Source organism: Danio rerio, chromosome 20, assembly GCF_052040795.2.
Source record: "Danio rerio strain M-AB ecotype USA chromosome 20, GRCz13ab, whole genome shotgun sequence".
NCBI classification, from domain to species: domain Eukaryota; kingdom Metazoa; phylum Chordata; class Actinopteri; order Cypriniformes; family Danionidae; genus Danio; species Danio rerio.
The window spans coordinates 29,066,976-29,089,125 of NC_141040.1; the positions used below are offsets into that span (position 1 = coordinate 29,066,976).

General features: G+C 34.3%; 1 protein-coding gene across 6 annotated transcripts in view; it reads left to right on the forward strand.

The window, feature by feature from the left end:
* Nucleotides 1-22,150, forward strand: part of moxd1 (monooxygenase, DBH-like 1) — a 41,666-nt gene that overhangs the window by 9,874 nt on the left and 9,642 nt on the right. For 3 of the 6 annotated variants that reach the window (XM_087297804.1, XM_087297805.1, XM_087297806.1), the window contains 6 exons: nucleotides 2,673-2,852; nucleotides 2,934-3,036; nucleotides 5,224-5,390; nucleotides 5,705-5,896; nucleotides 7,314-7,373; nucleotides 9,954-10,096. In XM_087297804.1, the coding sequence (XP_087153930.1) occupies nucleotides 2,673-2,852; nucleotides 2,934-3,036; nucleotides 5,224-5,390; nucleotides 5,705-5,896; nucleotides 7,314-7,373; nucleotides 9,954-10,096 (845 nt within the window). 6 annotated transcript variants of the gene reach the window in all.

Consider the following 22,150-nt stretch of genomic DNA (forward strand, 5'->3'; position numbering starts at 1 on the left):
AGATTATGATGAGATCAGAATTATTAAAGTTGTAGGTTTAGTGTTTCTATTTAATTTCAGTTAAAGGTCTATTAATATATTGGTTTGTTTTAATTGCAGTCAGTTTAAGTTAATTAGAAATATTACAAACTGTGGAAATAAAACTAAAATAAAAACTAAAACTGAAAATAAAATTGTGTATTAATTCTGAAAGCTTAAAAATCTACCTTCATTATACAAAATTATTTATTAAGAAACTACATTAAGATTTTTACTGTAGCATTTTACAGTCATTTTTACAGTTAAAATCAGCCAGTGTACAGTAACTACAGTAGCTAGTGCAGTCTAACAAAATGATAATTTATTTAATAATTTATACAAATTGCTTGGATACTAAATGGATCAAGTTTGACTTAGTAAGCTCCCTTTAAGCTTTTGCTAATACTAATATCAACTGAACACAGAGGGGAAAAAAGCATGTGAATAACTGTTGTGTGACCCCTGTGCGCCCTCTTTTCCTGTCCTCTCCAACATGCTGTACAGTGGTCTGGTATTTGTGTTCATCAGATGCCAGCAGCTGCCCTACAACCACAGCTGTGTCTGAATGCTTCACAAAGCAGATGTGGAGCTGTCAAAGAGCAGCAGATTTTCCAGACACTGTGCTCTCACTGTCTATATTCAGCCTTTATTGTCACTGTCCTTACTAGTTGAAACCTCACGCTATGTGATGGCAGAAGACACTGCTACTGTATGTGACTAGTGTGCTATATGCAATATGGGGCTACTGAGATCCCAAAACATTGCAAAAATGATGCAATTTTAACTGTAAAAGCTAAAAAATTGGCTGATTTTCTGGTATCTATGACAAACAATTTATCAAATTACCCTATTGAGACATTTCTGAACAACTTTAAGAGGTATCATTGACTTTTAAAAGCGCTTACCTAAATAAAATTAATCTTTTATAGCATATATAAGTTATGCCATGCTCATAAAACCAAATTCCTCAATATATTTACCATATTAAAATTACAGAATTGCCATAATAGCATTTATACATTGTAAGTTTAATTAATTAATAAAAATTTAATTAAAATTTCCTTTGTCTTTATCATGGTGGCAGTACATAATATTTTACTGGTTATTTTACAAGATAATAGTATACAAATTAAATAATATTAATATTAAATATAGCTAATAACATTTCCCCCCCAACCCCCCCCCCCTCCCCAAAAAAATTTATCTGCTTTTATTTCAGCTAAACAGAACAAAAAAACAAAAAGAAAGAGAAAATATGGTTAACATTTTCTTGCTTCACAATATGCTTCATTCATTATGAATCTGTGATGGATCAAACATATTAAGGACGAGTGTTTATCCTATACAATAAAGCTACATGGTCATTAGATATTGGGGCCTTAAAACATGAGATGGAAGATGGAAGGTGGAAGTGAGAGGTGGAGAAGAGGAGGTGGAAGGAAAATAAAGGAATGTTAGAATATTTATTTAGCCACTGTTTAGCCCGGGGTCCCACTGCTTCAGGCCGAGGCCTCTGGAAGAGCAGGACACAGTTCACTCTGCTGGAAATGCTTTTATTTAGAATTCCAGATCTGACAGAAGAAGCCTACTGTGAGGAGGAAAATAATGCTCATATCTCCAACTTCCTACTCCAAAGATATTCCACACTCAAAATAGCGTTTAAAAAAAGATAACCTACTTTTATCAAATCTCTATGACTGATCCCTTTATCAAAGCTTAGAAATGTATACTGTATCTAGTGGAAAAAAATTGGGTTATGGAAAAGAGCTTTTGCTAGCTTTTGTTTGTGTCATTGCAATTAAAATGGCTTCTTTATTTAAATTGTAGTAGTATTTCACTATAGTACAGTGTTTTCATAGCTGCAGCACTGGGAAGCATAAGATACTTCTTTAAATATTTCAGATTTGAAAATTAGCACATTTTGCTCTATCCGGAAGGTAGTTAATATAATATTATAATCGGAGGTGTGGACAAATTGAGAATATTTAATAATTAATAATAAACTGGTGTAAACAAAAGAATTTACCTAATTTTGTTACAAGTATACAGTATACTAATTTGAAATAATCATGTCTTTTCATTTTCTGTTAAAAATGTTAGTTTAGCATGATCAAAATATTCACTAGCCATTAAAAGAAAAAGCTCAATTTCAATTTTAATTATTTTAGTCCACCAAATGTAGGACATATACAGTAAAACATGCTGTTTTCCACTCAATTCCTTCATGTTGGCCCCACACAAATTGATTAAGTTAACTTAATTATTTTTACAAATCTAAGTGGATTGAACATAAAACAACCAAGTTGCCCCCCCCCAAAAAAAAAAAAAAAACTCAATAGTTCTGTTGATTCAGTAAAGTAAAGTAAAGTAATTTTTGTGTGTATATATATTGACATTAATGATATAATTTTCTTATTCAGTCTATATAACTACTACATTAGTCTTTCATAATTCTGTTTTTTTATTTTCTTTATTGCTATGTGTAACTGGCATTTTTTGCTATTTTACCTATTAATACTTTATATTAAGATCCAAACAATACATTAGCCTCATTTCAAATTCAGACGCAGAACTGAAAAGGCATTTTCTATTCAATTGTAAGTGGTGCAAAACTCATCTATTCACGTTCCTCTGTATTTGTGTGCTGTTTTCAGATTGAGCCGCTGATTCAGAAGGGTCATGAGAATCTGGTTCATCATATTTTGCTCTACCAGTGCGACAGTAATCTGAACAAGAGTGAGGTCAACAGAGGTCATGAATGCTACCATCCAAATATGCCAGACTCCTTCTTAACTTGTGAAACTGTCCTGTTTGCCTGGGCTATTGGAGGGGAGGTGCTCACTTTAGACTTTCATCATTTTTCTCAATAACGAGAGATTTGCATATTAAAATGAAAATATGTTTATCCATTGCAGGGCTTCACCTATCCTCCGCATGTTGGGATGTCAATAGGAACGTCGATAGACCCAGTCTATGTGCAGCTGGAGATTCACTTTGATAACCCATCTTTACAAGGAGGTACCACATTTAAAAAAATCTGTTCAAACCACTTCTGTAAAATGAGCTTAACACAATTATTGAGATTTCTCAGTACAACTTTTGTTTCATGTTCAATGCACTTAAACTTTTTAAGTTTAAAGTTTTATAATTTAATTTTGTTAGGATGAATATAATAGCACTTGATCAGTTTAAAGTCGCAATTAAATCAAAATGGACAAATATTATTTCAGTGGCACATTATTTTACAGTGGGTGTACTTACTGTGTACTTACATAAAAAAGCAGTAAGTTATGTAAGGGAACTACATGGGTTAAAGTTACCGTAGGTCCAGGTATAGTTTTAGGGATGGCACAGTTTAGGTGATGGATATGATAAGTACACATAAAAAAAGGACTGTAAAATAAAGTGCTACATTTTTAATGGAATTTATTATTTATGACTCATGGACTTATTTATGATGGAGAAAGCAACTGAAAAAGTTTGCACACTTTAAAAAAAACACAAGTAAGATGCAGTGATTTTAGCAATTTACTAGAAAAAAAGCAAGCATTTTGCTCACATGTTGATCATTGTCAATGCCAAGTATCACAATGAAGCATTTGTCAGTTCCATTATTCTTTGGGGGGGATTCTTAGTCTAGACAGCTGACTTAAATTGGTTTGAAGGTGCTGTGTGAGTCTTTGGTTGATTTTATGAATTAAATATATAATTAAACATATTGTTCAATTTCAAGTGCCCTCAAAAACTTTAATAAGATAATTAACATTGAGTTTGGTTTACAGCACATGATACTACCTCTTTGAGATAGTCAACGTGTGATTCTGCAGATTGTTGGTGTGGACAAGAAATATGTTAAATTGCACATTGCTTTTTAACCAGTCATTATTTCAAACTGTGTATGATTGAGTCAATAATATGAACTAATAACTATAAATAAGAGCGTAAACAAACTGACTACATGGTGTATTTTGGGTGCCTTGTCATCATAAAATCCTCCAAAAAAAACGAAAAGTGGACATTTCATTGTATAATTCCACCCAGCGACACCAATAACTTTGTCTAAGTATCATTTAACGTTGCCATGTTTGAATGCCATGTATAAAACGGCTTCTGTGCTACTTTTGCTAAACATCACAGATTCGACAAACACATGTTGGAGAACTGAGAAAAAAACACTTAACATTCTAGTCATTCCATCAAGACATTGTGAAGCATGCCAGACATGGTGTTGGTTGTCATTCACTATGACACACTATCCAACAGGGGTGTTCAAACTCGGTCCTGGAGGGCCAGTGTCCTGCAGATTTTAGCTCCAACTTGCCTCAACACACCTGCATGAATGTTTCAAGAAAACCTTGTAAGAGCTTGATTAGCAAGCCCAGGTGTGTCTAATGAGGTTGGAACTAAAGTTTGCAGAACACCGGACCTCCAGGAGTGAGTTCTGACACCCTATACAACATAAAACAACTGATTCCTGCATCCAAATGGTCAGTGTCGAATCACTAAATCACTCCATATCAAATTAATTATACTGTAAGTTCAGTAATTCTTGTAATATATGCTGAACTTTTCTTATTTCCCCACACAAAACAGTTGTGTGTCTCAATTTTCTGTGGATTGCGTTGACCAGTGCTACCCTGACCCTTACAAAGATCTAAACAATGATGGGTTGTTTTAACCAAAAGTTGTTGAGTTAAAGATATAATTTAAGAAACTAACCCAACTGTTGGGTTTGTCCACATTTTAGCCAATATTAAACTCAACACTCGTTTTGGAGTTTAAATATGCAACACTTTAACGAAAAGGCAACGTTCCTATTGTGAAAAAAAAACAAAAAACAGTCACTACAGCAAAATTTCTCCTTTTTTGTTCAGTCATGTTTAAATTTTATGGCCCACCCAAATTAAAATCTCAGATGTCAAAATTATCTCAGAGTTTCCTAGTTGTAAATATTGTACAACTTCAGAAACCTATATTTACAGCACAATAATTTCAATAACACATGACACATGGCAGCATAAAGCCAAGTGATTAACACACAACTACAGAACGTTACGGTTATTTTCTGTGGCTTTCTGTGTTGGTTATTATATTTTATGTATCGACTTATGAAATAATCAGTATAGTCTCAGTGGTATATATTACGGTTATAGTCAGCCAGTCAGTAATGAGCTTGAGCTGCTCTGAGTTTTGGTCTTTCCGCAGGGATAGTGGACAGTTCAGGTCTGCGATTGTACTACAGCCCCAGCCTGAGGCGCTACGATGCTGGAGTCATCGAGACAGGAGTTTGGGTCAGTCTCTACCATATGCTGCCTCCAGGCATGACGGATTACATTACAGAAGGACACTGCACACAGGAGTGTCTTCAGGAGGTGGGATTGTGTATTATGGTACACTCAATTTATAAGATCAGATTTGGCTGCACTACCATTATGAAAGTGTACTTTTGATAAAAATACTCAAGATTGATAACTAAAATGATGAAAAATATAATAGCATGCAGAACAATGGCGATAATATTCTGTTTATTGTTTGTTGCTTTTGATGCTTGAGTTCATTAAAGTCAAGTAGATTCTGGTTATCAATTTGTTTGGTTTTTTCAGAAATATATATTTTTGCTAACTTTGAAAAGATTGTGCAAGTTTCTCAACTCATAAAATACCATGTGTATCTGTCTTCCTGTTAGTCATTAGACAGCGAGATGCCCAGCGGAGTTCATGTGTTTGCGGTTCTGCTCCACGCTCACCTGGCAGGACGGGCTATCACAGCCAGACACTTCCGGCAGCAGCTCGAGCTCCAGCCACTGGCCTCAGATGATCAGTTTGATTTCAACTTCCAGGAGTTCCAGCCGCTCAGCCAGGAGAGACTCATCTTGCCTGTCAGTATCCATTTCAGTCTGCGTTGCTCCATCTGAGGGTGAAATTGATGTGTTGCATTAATCATCAGATACAACATGATAGAGTGATTCAAGCAAACCAGTGTGAATACCAGGGAAATTCAATTCCAAGTCTGGAAAATTCATGGAAAAATCAAGGAAGTGGAATGAAACTGAGGGATGAAGTACAGGGTGTTCTATGGCTTGTACCTGGGTGTCAGTTGTGGTTAAACAAAATGTGTTGCTACAAATTTCCTAGCAATGAAAACACGGATTATTACTTCTAGACATGACAGCGCTATATATTGAACAGACTGTGCTTTTATCCTATTTGGGTCAAATTAAATATGCTGTTTACTTCAACTAAAGTATTTACACTGTTACACTGGCCCAGAGTTTATAGCTAAGGGATTGGTAGTGTTTTAGGAGTAAATAATAGAGCAATTATCATTATCTGCTCCAGTGTCTCAGCCATATAAGAGCACTTTGCATTACCTGGGGGTAGAGCTGCATGATTAACCGTTAAAAGATTGCCATCTCAACTCAAACACCCACTCTGTCTCATTCTTAAATGCAAATGATTCAGCCTTGTCTTTTAAATCTTTGGCATGTAGGATTGCAGCATATTCAAATCTGTTTTTGATCCAGTAAGAGCTGTGGACATATAGTTATGAATAAATTCTTTAGGTTTTCAGCCATATAGTATCATAGTATTTTACCAGAAGTGCTGGGATACAATTTAACTGATCTATGAACTGTGGTAGTGATTGAAATAGAGCAAATCACCAAATGCTTCAAAAAGGCCTTGTTGACAATGCAGCTAAATTTGGTGTCAGCTTTTAATTGACCTTTTAGTGCTTAATCATGATCTGTAAACACAGTTCAGTAATTCACGTGAGTAACAACCAAAATCAACAACAACAAGAACAAATATTTTTGTAGCCTAAAGTCTTTATTGGTTGTTAAATATGTCATTCAATCATATTTTTAAATACATTGAAATTAAATAAATATTTTAGACATATTGGGAAGCAGTAATGTTTTAAGTTGTCTAATTAGAAGCATTAATCTATATCATGATCAAAATCAAAATTTATTTTAAACAAACAAATATGTTTAGTGATTTGTGTTGTTCTGAGTGGTGTAATAAATTCAGCATCGACAAGCACATTATTGTGTATGTGTGAGACTGGTGTCTATTTAACAAGGCCCACAGGCGAGAGGTGTGCCTCATGTGTGAGTTCTGACTTGTTTTCCTGTTCTGTTCTCTGATAACAATCAGTGGGGTTTTAACGATTTATGCTCCAGTCATTGTCAATGGTTTATACTGTTTGACCTGCCACTAGTAAACATAATAGACAAGTATTTTATATATATATATATATAAATCTAAATAACCAACTTGTTTTTTTGTCACCAGGGGGATTCCTTAATCACTGAATGTAGATACAACACTAAAGGCAGAATGAACATGACTTGGGTAAGATAAAATGTCTTTAAAAGCTTTTTTTTTGACAATTTTATTTTATGTTAATTTTATTCTGACATTTTATTTTATCATGAGGTTAAATCAACAAGCAGTTAATGATGACAAATCCTGGATTAGGCAAATGTTTAGTTTAGTAAATGTTATAGAGTTGTTGTTCATACATGATTTGTAGGCCTTTATAAGACTTGATCTCTGATGTCCTTAACACTGTAATATTACTATATAATGTTATATCTGTTATATAATTATTGTAATATTTTTACAAATTCACAATTTGATGACCAACTTACTGTATAAAATTTTTTCCTAAAAGCAATGAACTGAAATTTCACAATATAAAAATAATTGCAAACGTTGGCGCCAGTGGTGTAGTGGTTAGAGTGTCGACACATGCACTACCGTGCTTATGTCGACCCGAGTTTGACTCCAGTCTCACAATCCTATGCCAATCCTTCCCCTCTCTCTGCTCCCCCTGGTTTCCTGTCAATACTCTTTACTGTTCTATACAATAAAGGTGAAAACCCCTGTAAAAATAAATTATAATTAATAATCGCAAACACTTAAATTGCCAGAAAAACAGTTCAACAAAATATTTCTATTTTATTTCCATTTTATAAATTTTTCAAATATTATTAATTATTAAATAGAAAACTGCTGGATGAGGGTGATATAATAAATGAAAAAGCATCTTAAAGGGGCGATCCAATATGATATATTTTAAACTTCAGTTGATGTATAATGTAGCTGTGTGAACATAAACAACATCTCTGAATGTAAGACCCTTTGGTCTTTTGTTTGGGGACTACAGAGGCGCTGTAATGTTATAGCAGAGAAAGCTAAAATGCATCCAAACGGTGCTGTTTTCACAGAGCTTGTTCTGTTTCTGTCTTCGGGCTTCCAAAGGACACGACACAAAGTGAGAAGTGCTTACAGTTTTACTTTAATTATGTTTCAGAGAAAAAAAATATATGGCTAGCAATTGACAAAGGACAGCTTCCAGAATCTCGCCCAGTTCAGTGCTGGATTCGGCTAAAAACTCCTCAAAGTAGGAGCAGCTCCAACCATAATAGCAGAAGCTGTGGATTGTGAGCCAAAACCTGTATTTTTATTTGCAAAATCGTTCAACTACAGGTATAGTTTCTAGCGTTAACGGTATTCTGTAGCAAGGGTGTAAACAAGTATGTAAACAATGGGAAATGCTGTTTGGCATGGTTAACAATTTAGCTTCAAATATTTATCCGTTAAACCCCTGTAAACACATACAATCTTCACCAGATGCGTTCTACATCTTATATAACAAACTCACAAGAGATGCGAACATTTCATATTACTTACACTTGCTTATTCCGAATATATGTGAGAGACTTGTCAGATTTTATTTTAGAGAGCAGGCGTGAGGTTCAGCTGTGTCCTGTGTGTCATTTTCTGTTTGATTCAGGCACAAACTGATAGGGCTAAAAGCTTTACTCAGCAATGGCACAGTGCATGCTAGTGACGGGACGTGACGATTCGCGGTGACGTAGAGTGGATCCGCGAATCACAGCACATTATGTTAGCTGACCAATCAGAGCCTCTTGCGGTGGGCCTTTCAGAGGAATAGGAAATATTTAATTTTCATGTTAGCTGAATACTTAAAGTAAGATATATGAAAAAAAATGTGATTTTTTACAAATGAAGCATAAGCACTCATTGCTTTGCATGTTATAAACACAACCAAGCCTTAAAATACACTCTGGACCACCCCTTTAATCATGTATGTTTGAACAGTTTGAAAACGTTTTTTTCTGAGAAAGGACTGCATTGATTTAATGTTTTGTTGACATTCTTGTTTTCATTTTATCCTTACCTTTTTACAGTGCTTTAATGCTATATAAAAAAGTTAATTGATTGACTGACTGACTGACTGGCTGGCTGTTTACATTTTTGAGCACTGTCGAAAAGTTTTGATTGAAAAAAAAAACAATTTCACAGCACTAAAATATAAATTGTAAATTATTTTTCCGGTTTTAGGACTAATATCTTGTATATTTTATGTTTAAGTCAGGACAATTATAGACCGAATGTATCTAATTGGATCTTCACTTGGATCAAAATTCTAAAACTAGACAACTGCACACTAAAATGTTCATTAATTTTCCGGATTTAGGACTATAAATTCAACAGCTCTATTAGATACTCGGCTTTAAATCTGAACAACAGTTTTTCTTTTTTTTTTCCCAGACAGTCTGTGAAAGTCTGTGTGCTCTTGGCTAAACAATGTGTCTGCAAACAGCTGCAGGTCTATGAAGAAGACTCCAGCTGCTGACGTTTGCCTGTACACATGCAGCCAGTGAGCTGATAGGCTGCCTTTTTTCTCTGTAGACCGTCCACAATCCATAAACATCGAGGCCAAATCACTGGTGTTTTGGATTCATATTAGAGAAATCAAGATATATTTGCTGCTCTGTGCGTGTCGTGTCAGCCCAGCTTTGCTCACTATTGGGCATAATTTGTCACAGGCTGTAATAGTGCTTTGGATGCATTATATCAGCGTAGTATTTCAAGGTCTTGACCCAAATAATTTTTCTACAGGGAGGTCTCAGTACACGGGAAGAGATGTGTTTGTCGTTTCTGCTGTACTATCCCAGGGTTAACCTCGCCAAGTGCGAGAGTTTACCAGAAATCGCCGGCCAGCTCAAATTCATTGGGGTTACAGAGATCCAGGAGCCTGTTACGTAAGTCTGAAAAACTACTTCAGCTGCTTTGTTAGTGGCTTTTATACACATATTAACCTCATAATGATGAAGTACATTTATCAAAAATGGCACTGAAGCATGACTTAAGGCCTGCCATATTGGATACAAAGTTGTGTGTTTTTTATTCATCTGAAACTTGTTGCAACTTGAATTGATTATGATGCAATAATGCAGTCACCTACAGTAAACATCCTGAAATATTATACATCTGAGTGAAAGCCTGAAAGTTTTATCTGCTTTTCTCTGTCATTTTGCATGTCTTTGAACCAAAAAAGTTTACTTTTTTAAAGGGATAGTTCACCTATTCTAAAAATACTCACACTCAAGTGGTTTCGAAGCTTTGTGAGTTTCTTTCTTTTCTGAACACACAAGAGGATATTTTGAAGAATGATGGGGAAAAAGCAGCCATTGATATTCATATTAGGAACAAAAATATACTATGGAAGTTAACGGCTTTCAAACCTTCATTATACACTCACCAGTCACTTTATATGGTACACCTTACTAGTTCCAGGTTGGACCCCCTTTTGCCTTCAGAACTGCCTTAATCCTTCGTGGCATAGATTCAACAAGGTACTGGAAATAGTCCTCAGAGATTTTGGTCCATATTGACATGATAGCATCATGCAGTTGCTTTAGATTTTTGGGCAGCACATCCATGATGCAAATCTCCCGTTCCACCACATCACAAAGGTGCACTATTGGATTGAGGTCGGGTGGCTTTGGAGGCCATTTGAGAACAGTGAACTCATTATCATGGTCAGGAAACCAGTCTGAGATAATTCTTGGTTTGTGACATGGCATGTTATCCTGCTGGAAGTAACCAACAGAAAATAGGTAAGCAGGGTAATTTAGGGATGGAACAATAGACCATTTTGAGGGATGTAAACAATAACAATGGTCCCAGCGTATTCCCTGTTTTATATTTTTTATTTCTAGAGCTTCAGAGAATCCAAAAAGAGCCACATATTAATAAATATTGTTATGGTAGCTGTTTTAACATGAAGTTATGATTGAATTGACTCTTGTTACAGTTATAGTTTGATAACAAGCAGGAAATGATGAGATCACCGCATTGAAGTGGTCTATACTCAGATAGGTTGTGGAGTTGAAGTGCCGGATCAGATTTCGGAGGTGCCGGTTCCATATTTGGCTTGTTGCGGCACAAATCCTCCATTCTCCTCTGACCTCTGGCATCAAAAAGGCATTTGCACCAACAAAACTGCTGCTCACTGGACATTTTCTCTTTTTCATACTATTCTCTGTAAACTTTAGAGATGGTTGTGCATGAAAATCCCAGTAGATCAGCAGTTCCTGAAATACTTAGACCAGCCCGTCTGGCACCAACAACCATGCCACATTCAAAATAACTTTTTTCCCCATTCTGATGCTGGGTTTAAATGGCAGCACATCATCTTGACCATGTCTACATGCACTGAGTTGCTGCCATGTGATTGGCTGATTAGAAATTTGCATTAACAAGCAGTAGGATAGGTGTACCTAATAAAATGGTTGGTGAGTGCATAATAGAAGAAAGAAACCAAGTGGAAAGCAAATGAAAGATGAGTAAATGTTGAGAGAATTTTTATTCAGCTCAAATTACAATTTAAAGATTTAACCAGGTTAATTAGTTTAACATGTTCTGTATCCAATCAAAATAATAAATATAAATAATATAAAATAAAATAATAATAATAAAAAAATGATAAAACTTTCTGCGAAAGTACAAATATTAGAGGAAATACTGTGCAAATGCCCTTGCTCTGTTAAACATTACTTGGGAAATATTTTAAAAATTGTAAAAATATGACAGGATGGCTAATAATTAAAACTGAATATATTATGCATTCTTTCATTCATTCATTTTCTTTTTGGATTAGTCCTTTTATTAATCTGGGGTCGCCACAGCGGAATGAATCGCCAACTTATCCAGCATATGTTTTATGCAGCGGTTGCCCTTTCAGCTGCAACCCACCACTGGGAAACTGAATAATACCCAATATTCACCTTATTCTTTGCCGACAAGTGGGCGCAGCCATTTGAATCTTTTTGGCTCAAGACTTCCGGTCTCATTCACTTCCATTTATTTTTAGACATTTAAAAAAATGGCTCGTTACGCTGCTTGATGTTGCAAACTGATATTTTCTTATTATATTATTCTACTTGGTCTATGCAAACATTTGTTTGTAGAGCAAGTTGTTTGACCGTTTCCTGCCGTTTATTATGACTAGTCATTTCTCCCATAGGCGACTGAATCGAAAGCTATAAAACAATCGCGAAAAGAACTTCCGAATTTTAGAATAAGGTCAATAGCACATGTCTTTGGACTTTTATGGTAAACCAGAACACCCGAGGAAACTCATGCGAACACGGGGACAACATGCAAACTCCACACAGAAATGCCAACAGCTCCAGCCGGAGCTCAAACCAGCCACTTTCTTGCTGTGAGGCGATTGTTCTTCCCACTGCTCCACTGTGCTGCCATATATTATACTTTAAAATCTCAAAGGTATTTTTTCATATTATGGAAACCTAAACATTGTGCAAATGGCACAGGCCAGTGTTCAGGTCAAAAATAAAATGTATACAAGGTTTTAGAACATTAGTGAGTAAAAGTAAATGTTTGAGCTGTAAAAAGGCAGATTATAAGCGAAAAGAAACTCATATATAAAATAATTAAACAAGATTTTGGGACATACAGTAATTTATAAAGCAGAATCAGACAATAGAGAGGGAAACAATGTAAAGATAGCTTAAGGGCAAAAAGTCCATTTAAACTGAACAACTTTAAAATACGAGAACTAGTATATCAAAGAGACCTTCTTAATTCAGTAAGACTGGCGTCAGTTTAACAAACACACAATAACTTAACAGCAATTGACTGATGACCTGCCGCATAATTACATGGTCAAATGAGGATAAATGCTTGGTATAGTTTAAGTACCAATTTTCACTATTATCTAGTGGCTTATAATAACCTGCCTATTATTAAGATATTCATTTATTAGTTTATTAGTACTTATCAATACATATTTACCATGATCTTAATCTACATCTCTAATCCTACCTAATACCTAAACCCAACCACTACCAACCAAACAGCTTTAAATGTAGATTTTACACCATAGGTGCCCTTTAAAGCTGTTTGGACAGACATGTGTGTAGGTATAGTGTATAGACTTTCATATCGGAGTGATATAAAAACTCAGTTCTTCTTTTTTTTTTTCAAATTTAACAACATAAAAACGGTGGACCAATTGGGGCGGTTTTCAGACCGACTGCAACTTGACGTAGCAGGGCGTTCCCCCCGCCCACCAATATTGATTGACAGCTGTGCGTATTAACTTGTCCCGCTAGTCACGTGTATAATCATATCAACAAGACAGGACATGCGCAAAGCAACCGGGAATAAAAGGTCTGTTCTGTTCGCTAGGATAATAAATCATCATCAAACGTGATCAGGAGTGAGTTTTACAGGTTTAAAATGTTTTAAAACAGAGCACGTGTTCAATGAAGTACAGCGATTCACTTCAGATTCACTTCAGATGCACAGCCGCGTGTCAGAACAATTTTAAAAGAAACTGCTTCAATCCCGGCTTGTGTACGTTAAATCAGGTTTATTTTGTACATTAACATAACAGATATCCATATAGCAGTGAAGATCAACCTGTATGCTGTCACATTTGCGTGCAAAAACAGTGCAAAGCTAAATGTGGGTGCTGTGGTGTGTGTGTGTGTGTGTGTGTGTGTGTGTGTGTGTGTGTGTGTGTGTGTGTGTGTGTGTGTTTGTGAATTCTGTAACGAGATTGTGTGTAACATGGTTGCAACTACACAAAAACTGCATCAAATACTTATTGGTAGTTCTTACTGTAGTAATTCTCATAAACGTTACATGAGATCTGCTTCCTGAGGCAGCCGAGGGCAGCATGTTACTGAGAGGCCAAAAACACAACCACTGAGAATTAACACGAAAATATGATTTATTTACAGAAATAAGGAGCAAAAATAACATTGGAAGTGGTTCAGCCAAAATAAATGACAATAAACCAAGCTAACTAAATTAGAATAAACCTCCCTGGAAAGTAGAAAATACAATAAAAATATAGAAAACTTACCTCGCTAGTACTAACAAACACAAGAGAAAACGAAAATAATATACAGAAGGCACCAAATCTCCCTACCATGCTCCAAGCCAGACAGGGAAACAGATAACTGGGTTTCTCCATTGAAGATATACAACTTCACATCAGCATCTCACAAAACGCCATATAAGAGACATCAGCAACAAACACTCATTTATATCACTTGAGCAATAACATCTACACAGAGAACAAGCGGGGCATCAAGAGAGAGCAGGGAGCCCATCGAATCCATGCTCACTGAAGGTTTTAATACAGCTGCCGACATTCATGATCCGACGTAGGCTAATCTACTGCACCTGCGAATAATTCGAAATGAGAGGGAGATCGAGAGAAAGAGAGGGAAAGAAACAACACATACAAGCCTACACTACACTACAACAACAACTACTCGTGACAATAGCAAGAATTGTACCTTAAAATAAAGTGTGAGCAACACATTTTACATTCTGGCTGTCATATCACCACAAGCACTTTACAAGAAGACGCACCATCTTGCTTCCATCACAGAGTACAAATTGTTAGTCTGATCCACTAGAACATCTGGAATAGCCATTGTAAAAATTATTTGTCTCACAGTTCAGAGCTGAAACCCAGCAAACGCATAACGTTCCCAGGATGTTCTCGGAAGGTTCCCTGAAGGTTTTCAGAAGGTCCAGGAAACGTCCCCACAACAAACACCCTAACGTTCCGTTAGTTAGCCAGGAAAGTTTTGTTGACGTCAATACAATGTTTCCAGGATAAATACAAAACAGAATTGCAAATCTTTGAATTACATGAACAATATGATGAACAACTGGACAATTCTAAAAATAATTTGCAGAACTATATGACATTTTAAACAACAAAAATTCTAAATATATTTGCAAATGATGTATGATTCATAACTGGGGATGTTGAATACTTCTCAACGCTCAGATTTCTTGTTAGCTTTTCTGTTTTAAGCTGTAGGCACCAAAGATGTCATTCTGATGGAACTGTCTTCATGTTTTGTGCACAAATGCTCTAAGGATTGCTTCGCCAGGTAGTTCATCTGTGAAAACAAATATCAGTAAAAAACAACAATTATTAATTTTGACAACAGCTGGAAGAATGGTCTACTTGTTTGCATTAAACAGTCGAACAATCACATAATTAAAAATGTAAATGATAAAGAGAGAGTGTAGAAGTGCACTTAAGTTCTAAAGTGCACAATCAGCATACAGTGCTCAGCATATTCAAGTACACCACTTAAAAATCTTTCATTATATTTGTGCATACACATTAAATTTGTCAATACTGAAGCCAAATCTGGAGCTTATCTCAAAATAACTTATGATAATGGTCCAAACTTAGTACACCCAAATGTATGTTATAGAAAAAAATTAGATAAAACATTTAAAAAGAGCTAAATTCAAGAGAAGCAAAACATTCTACAATTTTGTTGGAATTTTGTAGTTTGTAATTTTTTCAAATATTTTGCTTGAATTTAATTGTATTATCTTTCTATTTCTAAAGATGTTCAATGAATAAAATATTATTGTAATAAATATATCTGTTTAATAAATCTGTTTTGTTTAAATGCACCAAAATACATTACTTATATTCACTGAGAAATGGTTAGAAATATTAATTTACAGAATGGGCTGTACTCAATTGTGCTGAGCACAGGAAATATTTACCGCAAACTCTTGTTTCACCATTTATGTTCTTGTGAAATCCCTCTATTGCATTATTAGTTATGACTAAAAACAAACACATTGTACAAGTAATATAAGGGAATTTTTGACCAATTTTACCGGTACTACTGAATTATGAAACTGCATTGTGTTTTGCCTTAGGGATCACAGACGTGAAAAAACAGGTTATTTGAAACACTGAGGCTTTGCATTGTTGCACTGTTGTTGTCTTTTTCTTTTTTGTGTTTTCTTGTGATCTCAGGTAAATAAATTTCTTGTTAACTAGATTTTACAAAAATGTAACAAATCCAATATATATTACAAATATAAATATTTATATTTTTGCATTAACAAACCATTTAAGAAGTTATTAATGACTTTAAATTGCTGCATTATTTAAAGGGTTAGTTTAACTAAAACAATTATTTGTTACAAATTTCTCTCATGTTGTCCCAAATCCCGAAACCTTTGTTATATTCTGAACAAATGATGATATTTTAGATTAAATCTGAGACTCCCTTATCCATAGAGTGCAAGGATTCAGAAACACTCAAAGTCCAAAAAAAAAAAGGCAACAAAAAACATTCTCAAAACAGACAATAATGAATATTATCAAGGAATGATATTTCCATACACCTAAAACAAATCTAACAACTTTATTCAACAGTTTCTTTTCTTCAGTGTCAATATAAGGAAAGTTTAAGATAGTGCTGGCCTTTTTATTGCGTGTCAAGCTGCTGAAGTGTTACTTTGTATGCACCAGTGCCACATTGTTGCCTATACTGGCACAGAGGAGAAGAAACTGTTCAATAAAGATATTACTCTTGTTTTATGTGTGCAAAAACGTATTCTCATAGCTTCATAATATTTTGATTGAATCACTGAAGGCATATGGTCTGAGGATTTGTTTGGGTTCCTTTTCTGGATTTTGAGTCTGGAACCTTTCCGTCTATGGAAGATGAGAGAGCTCTCAGATTTAATCTAAACTTTCATACTTTGTGTTCTAAAGATGAACAAAAGAGGTTTAGAATAAAACAAAGGTGAGAAATTAATGGTGTAATCTACATTTTTTGATAAACTAATCCTTTAACTAGATTTAAATATAAGTTATTCTTATATTAAATATGTTTATGAACATCAGTGAAAAAAGTACCTGTATAAGCATAAAAAAAATGCAGCAACCTGTGTCAGGATGGATCTTTGTTTATCTGCAAGTGGAAAAAAAAGAAAAGAAGAATATGATTTAAATATTGTACATAACCCATATATTTGGGTCTGGAGGAGGTCAATCCGACCCCAGGCTGTGTGCTGATTGTGGAAATGACAAACTGACCCAAAACAAATTATGACGGACTAAAATTGACAAAAAAAATTTTGAAAATGTGGCTCACTAAGAGCTGTGGAAATAAAATAAAAAAATACTGTTTTAAAAAAATATATATATTTTTTTATATATTTCCCAAATTATGTTTAACAAGAGCAAGGACATTTTTACAGTATGTCTGATAATATTTTTTTTCTGGTAAAAGTCATATTTGTTTAATTTCTGCTATAATAAAAGCAGTTTTGAATTTTTAAAAACCATTTTAAGGGCAAAATTATTAGCCCTTTTAAGCTATATTTTTTTCCATAGTCTACAGAACAAACCATCTTTATGCAATTACTTGCCTAATTACCCTAACCTGCCTTGTTAACCTAATGAACCTAATTGAGCCTTTAAATGTCACTTTAAGCTGTATTATAGAAGTGTCTTGAAAAATATCTAGTCAAATATTATTATTTGTCATATTGGTAAATATAAAAGAAGTCAGTTATTAGAAATAAGTTATTAAAACTATTATGTTTAGAAATGTGTTAAAAATAGATATTGGGGAAAAAAATAAACACGGGGGCTATTAATTCTAATTTCAACTGTATATATATATATATATATATTTAACTTATATTCACTGAGAAATGTATAGAAATACTCATTTTCAGAATGGGCTGTACTCAATTATGCTGAGCACTGTAGGAAATATTTACCACAAACTCTTGTTTCACCATTTATGTTCTTGTGAAATCCCTCTATTGCATTATTAGTTATGACTAAAAACTGGGAATTTTTATAAGCAATTTTACTGGTATACTGAATTATGAAACTGCATTGTGTTTTGCCTTAGGCATCAAAGATGTGAAAGAACAGGTTATTTGAAACACTGAGGCTTTGCATTGTTGCACTTTTGTTGTTTTTTCTTTTTTGTGTTTTCTTGGGATCTCAGGTGAATAATTGTCTTATCTAGATATTACAAAAATGTAACAAATCCAATATAAATTACAAAAATAATATTCATATTTTTGCATTAACAAACCATTTAAGAAATTATTAATGACTTTTAATTGCTGCATTATTAAAGGGTTAGTTTACCTAAAACAATTTATTTTATAAATTACTCTCATGTTGTCCCAAATCCCGAGACTTTTGTTAAATTCTGAACAAATTATGATATTTTTAAATAAATCTGAGACTCCCTCATCCATAGACAGCAAGGATTTTGAGTGTGGAACCTTTCCATCTATGGAAAATGAGAGTGCTCTCAGATTTAATCTAAACTTTCATAATTTGTGTTCTAAAAATGAACAAACGAGGTTTGGAATAAAACAAAGGTGAGAAATTAATGGTGCAAACTACTTTTTTTTTTTTTTTTTTTGATGAACTAATCCTTTAATTAGATTTAAATATAAGTTATTCTTACATTAAATATGTTTATCAACATCAGTGAAAATAGTACCTGTGTGTACATGAAAAAATGCAGCAACCTGTGCCAGGGTGGATTATTGTTTATTTGCAGTTAAACAAAAGGTGGGGGGGGGGGAATTGTAATTATGTTTTAAATATTGTACATAATGTTTGGGTCTGGGGCAGGTCAATCTGCATGTGGAAATGAAAAATTGATCAAAAACAAATGATTATGACTGACTAAGATTGGAAATGAAAAATTCAGAAATGTGCTTCAACTGGCTTACCAAGAGCTGTGGAAATAAAAATAAAAAAGTTTTATTAATCCAACAATGATTACTGGCTAATCAATATCAAAAGGCTTCTCAAACTTAAAAGCTCATGCTACGCTATGTTGCAGGATTTCGCTGTAACAACACACACACTACTGTACCTGGCAGATTGCTGTAATACTGGAGATCTTGATCAGCCTGATTTAGCTCTGCTTAACTGGGGCTGGATGGAGATCAGTACTGAAAAGAGAAAAAAGAAACAGATATTATTTGTGGTATATCTCTAAAATGTGTAATGATATCTGAAAATGCACAAGATGATAAGAAGAGTAATGCATTTAGAGAGACTTTTCAATTCAATTAAAAAAACAAGATTTTAACATTTATTTTCATTATTTAACGTAATTTGAATATAATGCCTAAAAAAAAAGAGACAACATTAATTACGTCCTAAAAATATCTGTTTAGCCTTTGTAAATAGCACACTTTTGAATATCTGTGCAAAGTTGGTTAAATGTCAGTGCATTTATTAATAAAGATAACATTATTGTACTCACGTTGCCATTCTACAATATACCAGCTCATATGGCCTCTTTGAAGGTTTGGTTGAAGAGCAGTTCAACAATAAATCAGACTTACACCATTATGACTATAAATGATTAAAGTTAATAGATTTGTGTGGTCTTAGAAGATAATATAGCCTCAGAAAACGGACTCTGAGATGGCTAACGTAACGAGTTGACCGTTATAAATAAACAGTTTGCTTTTAAATAGCAAGTACCGTATAATCAAATTAATAGTCTCATAAACCTTTACATTTGCTATAATAATGTAGGTTTATGAACGAATTCAAAATGATTTTGAGAAAGTCCTAAAAAAATACCAAAATTGAAAGACAATTGATAAACCTACCTGATTAGCGCAGCTGGCCGACGACGTCCTGTGAGTAACAGGTTATCCGTGCAGAGTTCCAGCCGGCCATCATTGGCTTGAATTAATCACGTGATACAGTCGACGTTGATGACGCATATAAATTATTATATCTAAATTACATTAATAAATATTTATAAATAAAATAATAAATCATCAAATTAGGGGCGACGCAGTGGCGCAGTAGGTAGTGCTGTCGCCTCACAGCAAGAAGGTCACTGGTCTGAGCCTCGACTCAGTTGGCGTTTCTGTGTGGAGTTTGCATGTTCTCCCTGCGTTCGCGTGGGTTTCCTCCAGGTGCTCCGGTTTCCCCTACAGTCCAAAGACATGCGGTACAGGTGAACTGGGTAGGCTAAATTGTCTGTAATGTATAAGTGTGTGTGTAAATGAGTGTGTGTGGATGTTTCCCAGAGATGGGTTGCAGCTGAAAGAGCATCCGCTGCGTAAAAACGTGCTGGATAAGTTGGTGGTTCATTCCGATGTGGCGACCCCGGAATAATAAAGGGACTAAGCCGACAAGAAAATGTAGGAATGAAAAAATGAATCATCAAATTACATTACAGATCCAAAGTCCAGAAACAAAAAATAAATTAATAATAATTATTTAAAAACACATGTGTGTGTTTGTGTCTGTTTTACTACAATAATAAAAAAAAAAAACAGAAAACGATCTGGGAAGGTTCTCTCTAGGTTATGAAAATAAAACATATAAATAACCTATATGAAATGTTCTGGGAAGGTTCTATTTTGGTTATTAAATAAAATATGAAAATAGCATACAGGAAACATTCCGGGAAGTTTCTCTCTATGAAAATAAAACCAACAAATAACCTACAGGAAATGTTCTGAGAAGGTTCTCTTTTGGTTATAAAATAAATCCCAAAATTAACCTACAGGACTCTTTCGCAGCCAAACACATCAGTAAAGCACAAGATTAAAACTTCTTTTTAAACAAAAACATGTGTTCTAACTTTTTCTCTTTTGCCAAAAAATGTAAACTAGACATGTTTAACTACATTAATTATCTTTGACATGAAGAAGTTTGTCGTAATTCTTCATACACTAAATTTTACTTGTATTTTTTGTGTTTGTATAGTTTTGGGTTCAGTGTTTTTTCTAACATTTATTTTATTTTATGCTGTGCAAACACTACACTATGCTTTGGTGGACACTTGATGTGTTCTGTCAACTCTTTAACTACTAAAACTGAAACTAAATTCATAAAAATGAAATAGAAATGTGTTCACAAAATCAAAAGTAGACTAAAACTGACAAAACCATTAATAAAACAAACTGTAATTTTAGAATCATTCATTCATTCTATTTCCGTCAGCTTAGTTCCTTTATTATATGGTTATTATTTATTTGTGCCTTTATTAATAAACTGTCAACTTATCCGACATATGGTTTACGCAGCGGATGCCCTTCCAACCGCAACCCAGCTCTAGGAAACATCCACACTCTTGCATTCACACACATATACTATGGCCAATTTAGCTTATTCAATTCACTTATAGCAAATTTTTTTGGACTATGGGGGAAACCCATGTGAACAGGGGAACATGCAAACTCCACACAGAAATGCCAACTGAGCCAGCTGGGGCTCGAACCAGTGACCTTCTTGCTGTGATGCGGCATTGCTAACTACTGAGCCACTGCACGGCCAATTTACAATCATTTTTAAAATATTATCATAATAAAAACTAATTTAAAAATGCAAAACTATAATAATCTTGCTCTTTAACAGTCAACTAGAAATTATAAGAATACTGTTGGAATATCTGTTCAATTCCATGAGTGATCGATGCAAAGGTCAGGAGAAGGTTTTCTTCAATGTAAAAAATATTAGTGATTTATTGGATACAAATAAATAATTCCATTCACAGAATTCTGATATCCCCCAATGCAAGAATTACATTCAGGAGGTGCGCAACAACTTTAATTTCCTGATTCAAGCTATTATATGCCGCTGATATTAACAGGCAGTGTTGTGCAAGTTACTTCCAAACTGTAATTCATTACAGATTACTTGTTACTGTTATTTAAAAGTAATCTCTTACCTTACAATATTACTGTCTCAGAATTGTAATATGTTACATGACTCTTATATTACTTTTTAGTTACTTTCAACAAAATACCTGCAGTACATCTGGTCATTTTAGAATGGTAAGTTTTAATTCTGTAGGGCGTTTTACATACAGTAGAAAGTGATATGACGTAGCAGAACCACTGTAACCTATCCAGGCTACTAACAATATACTATATAATTGGCAATGTGAAGGCTCAAGACAATACAAGAAAGGATGACAGTCAGA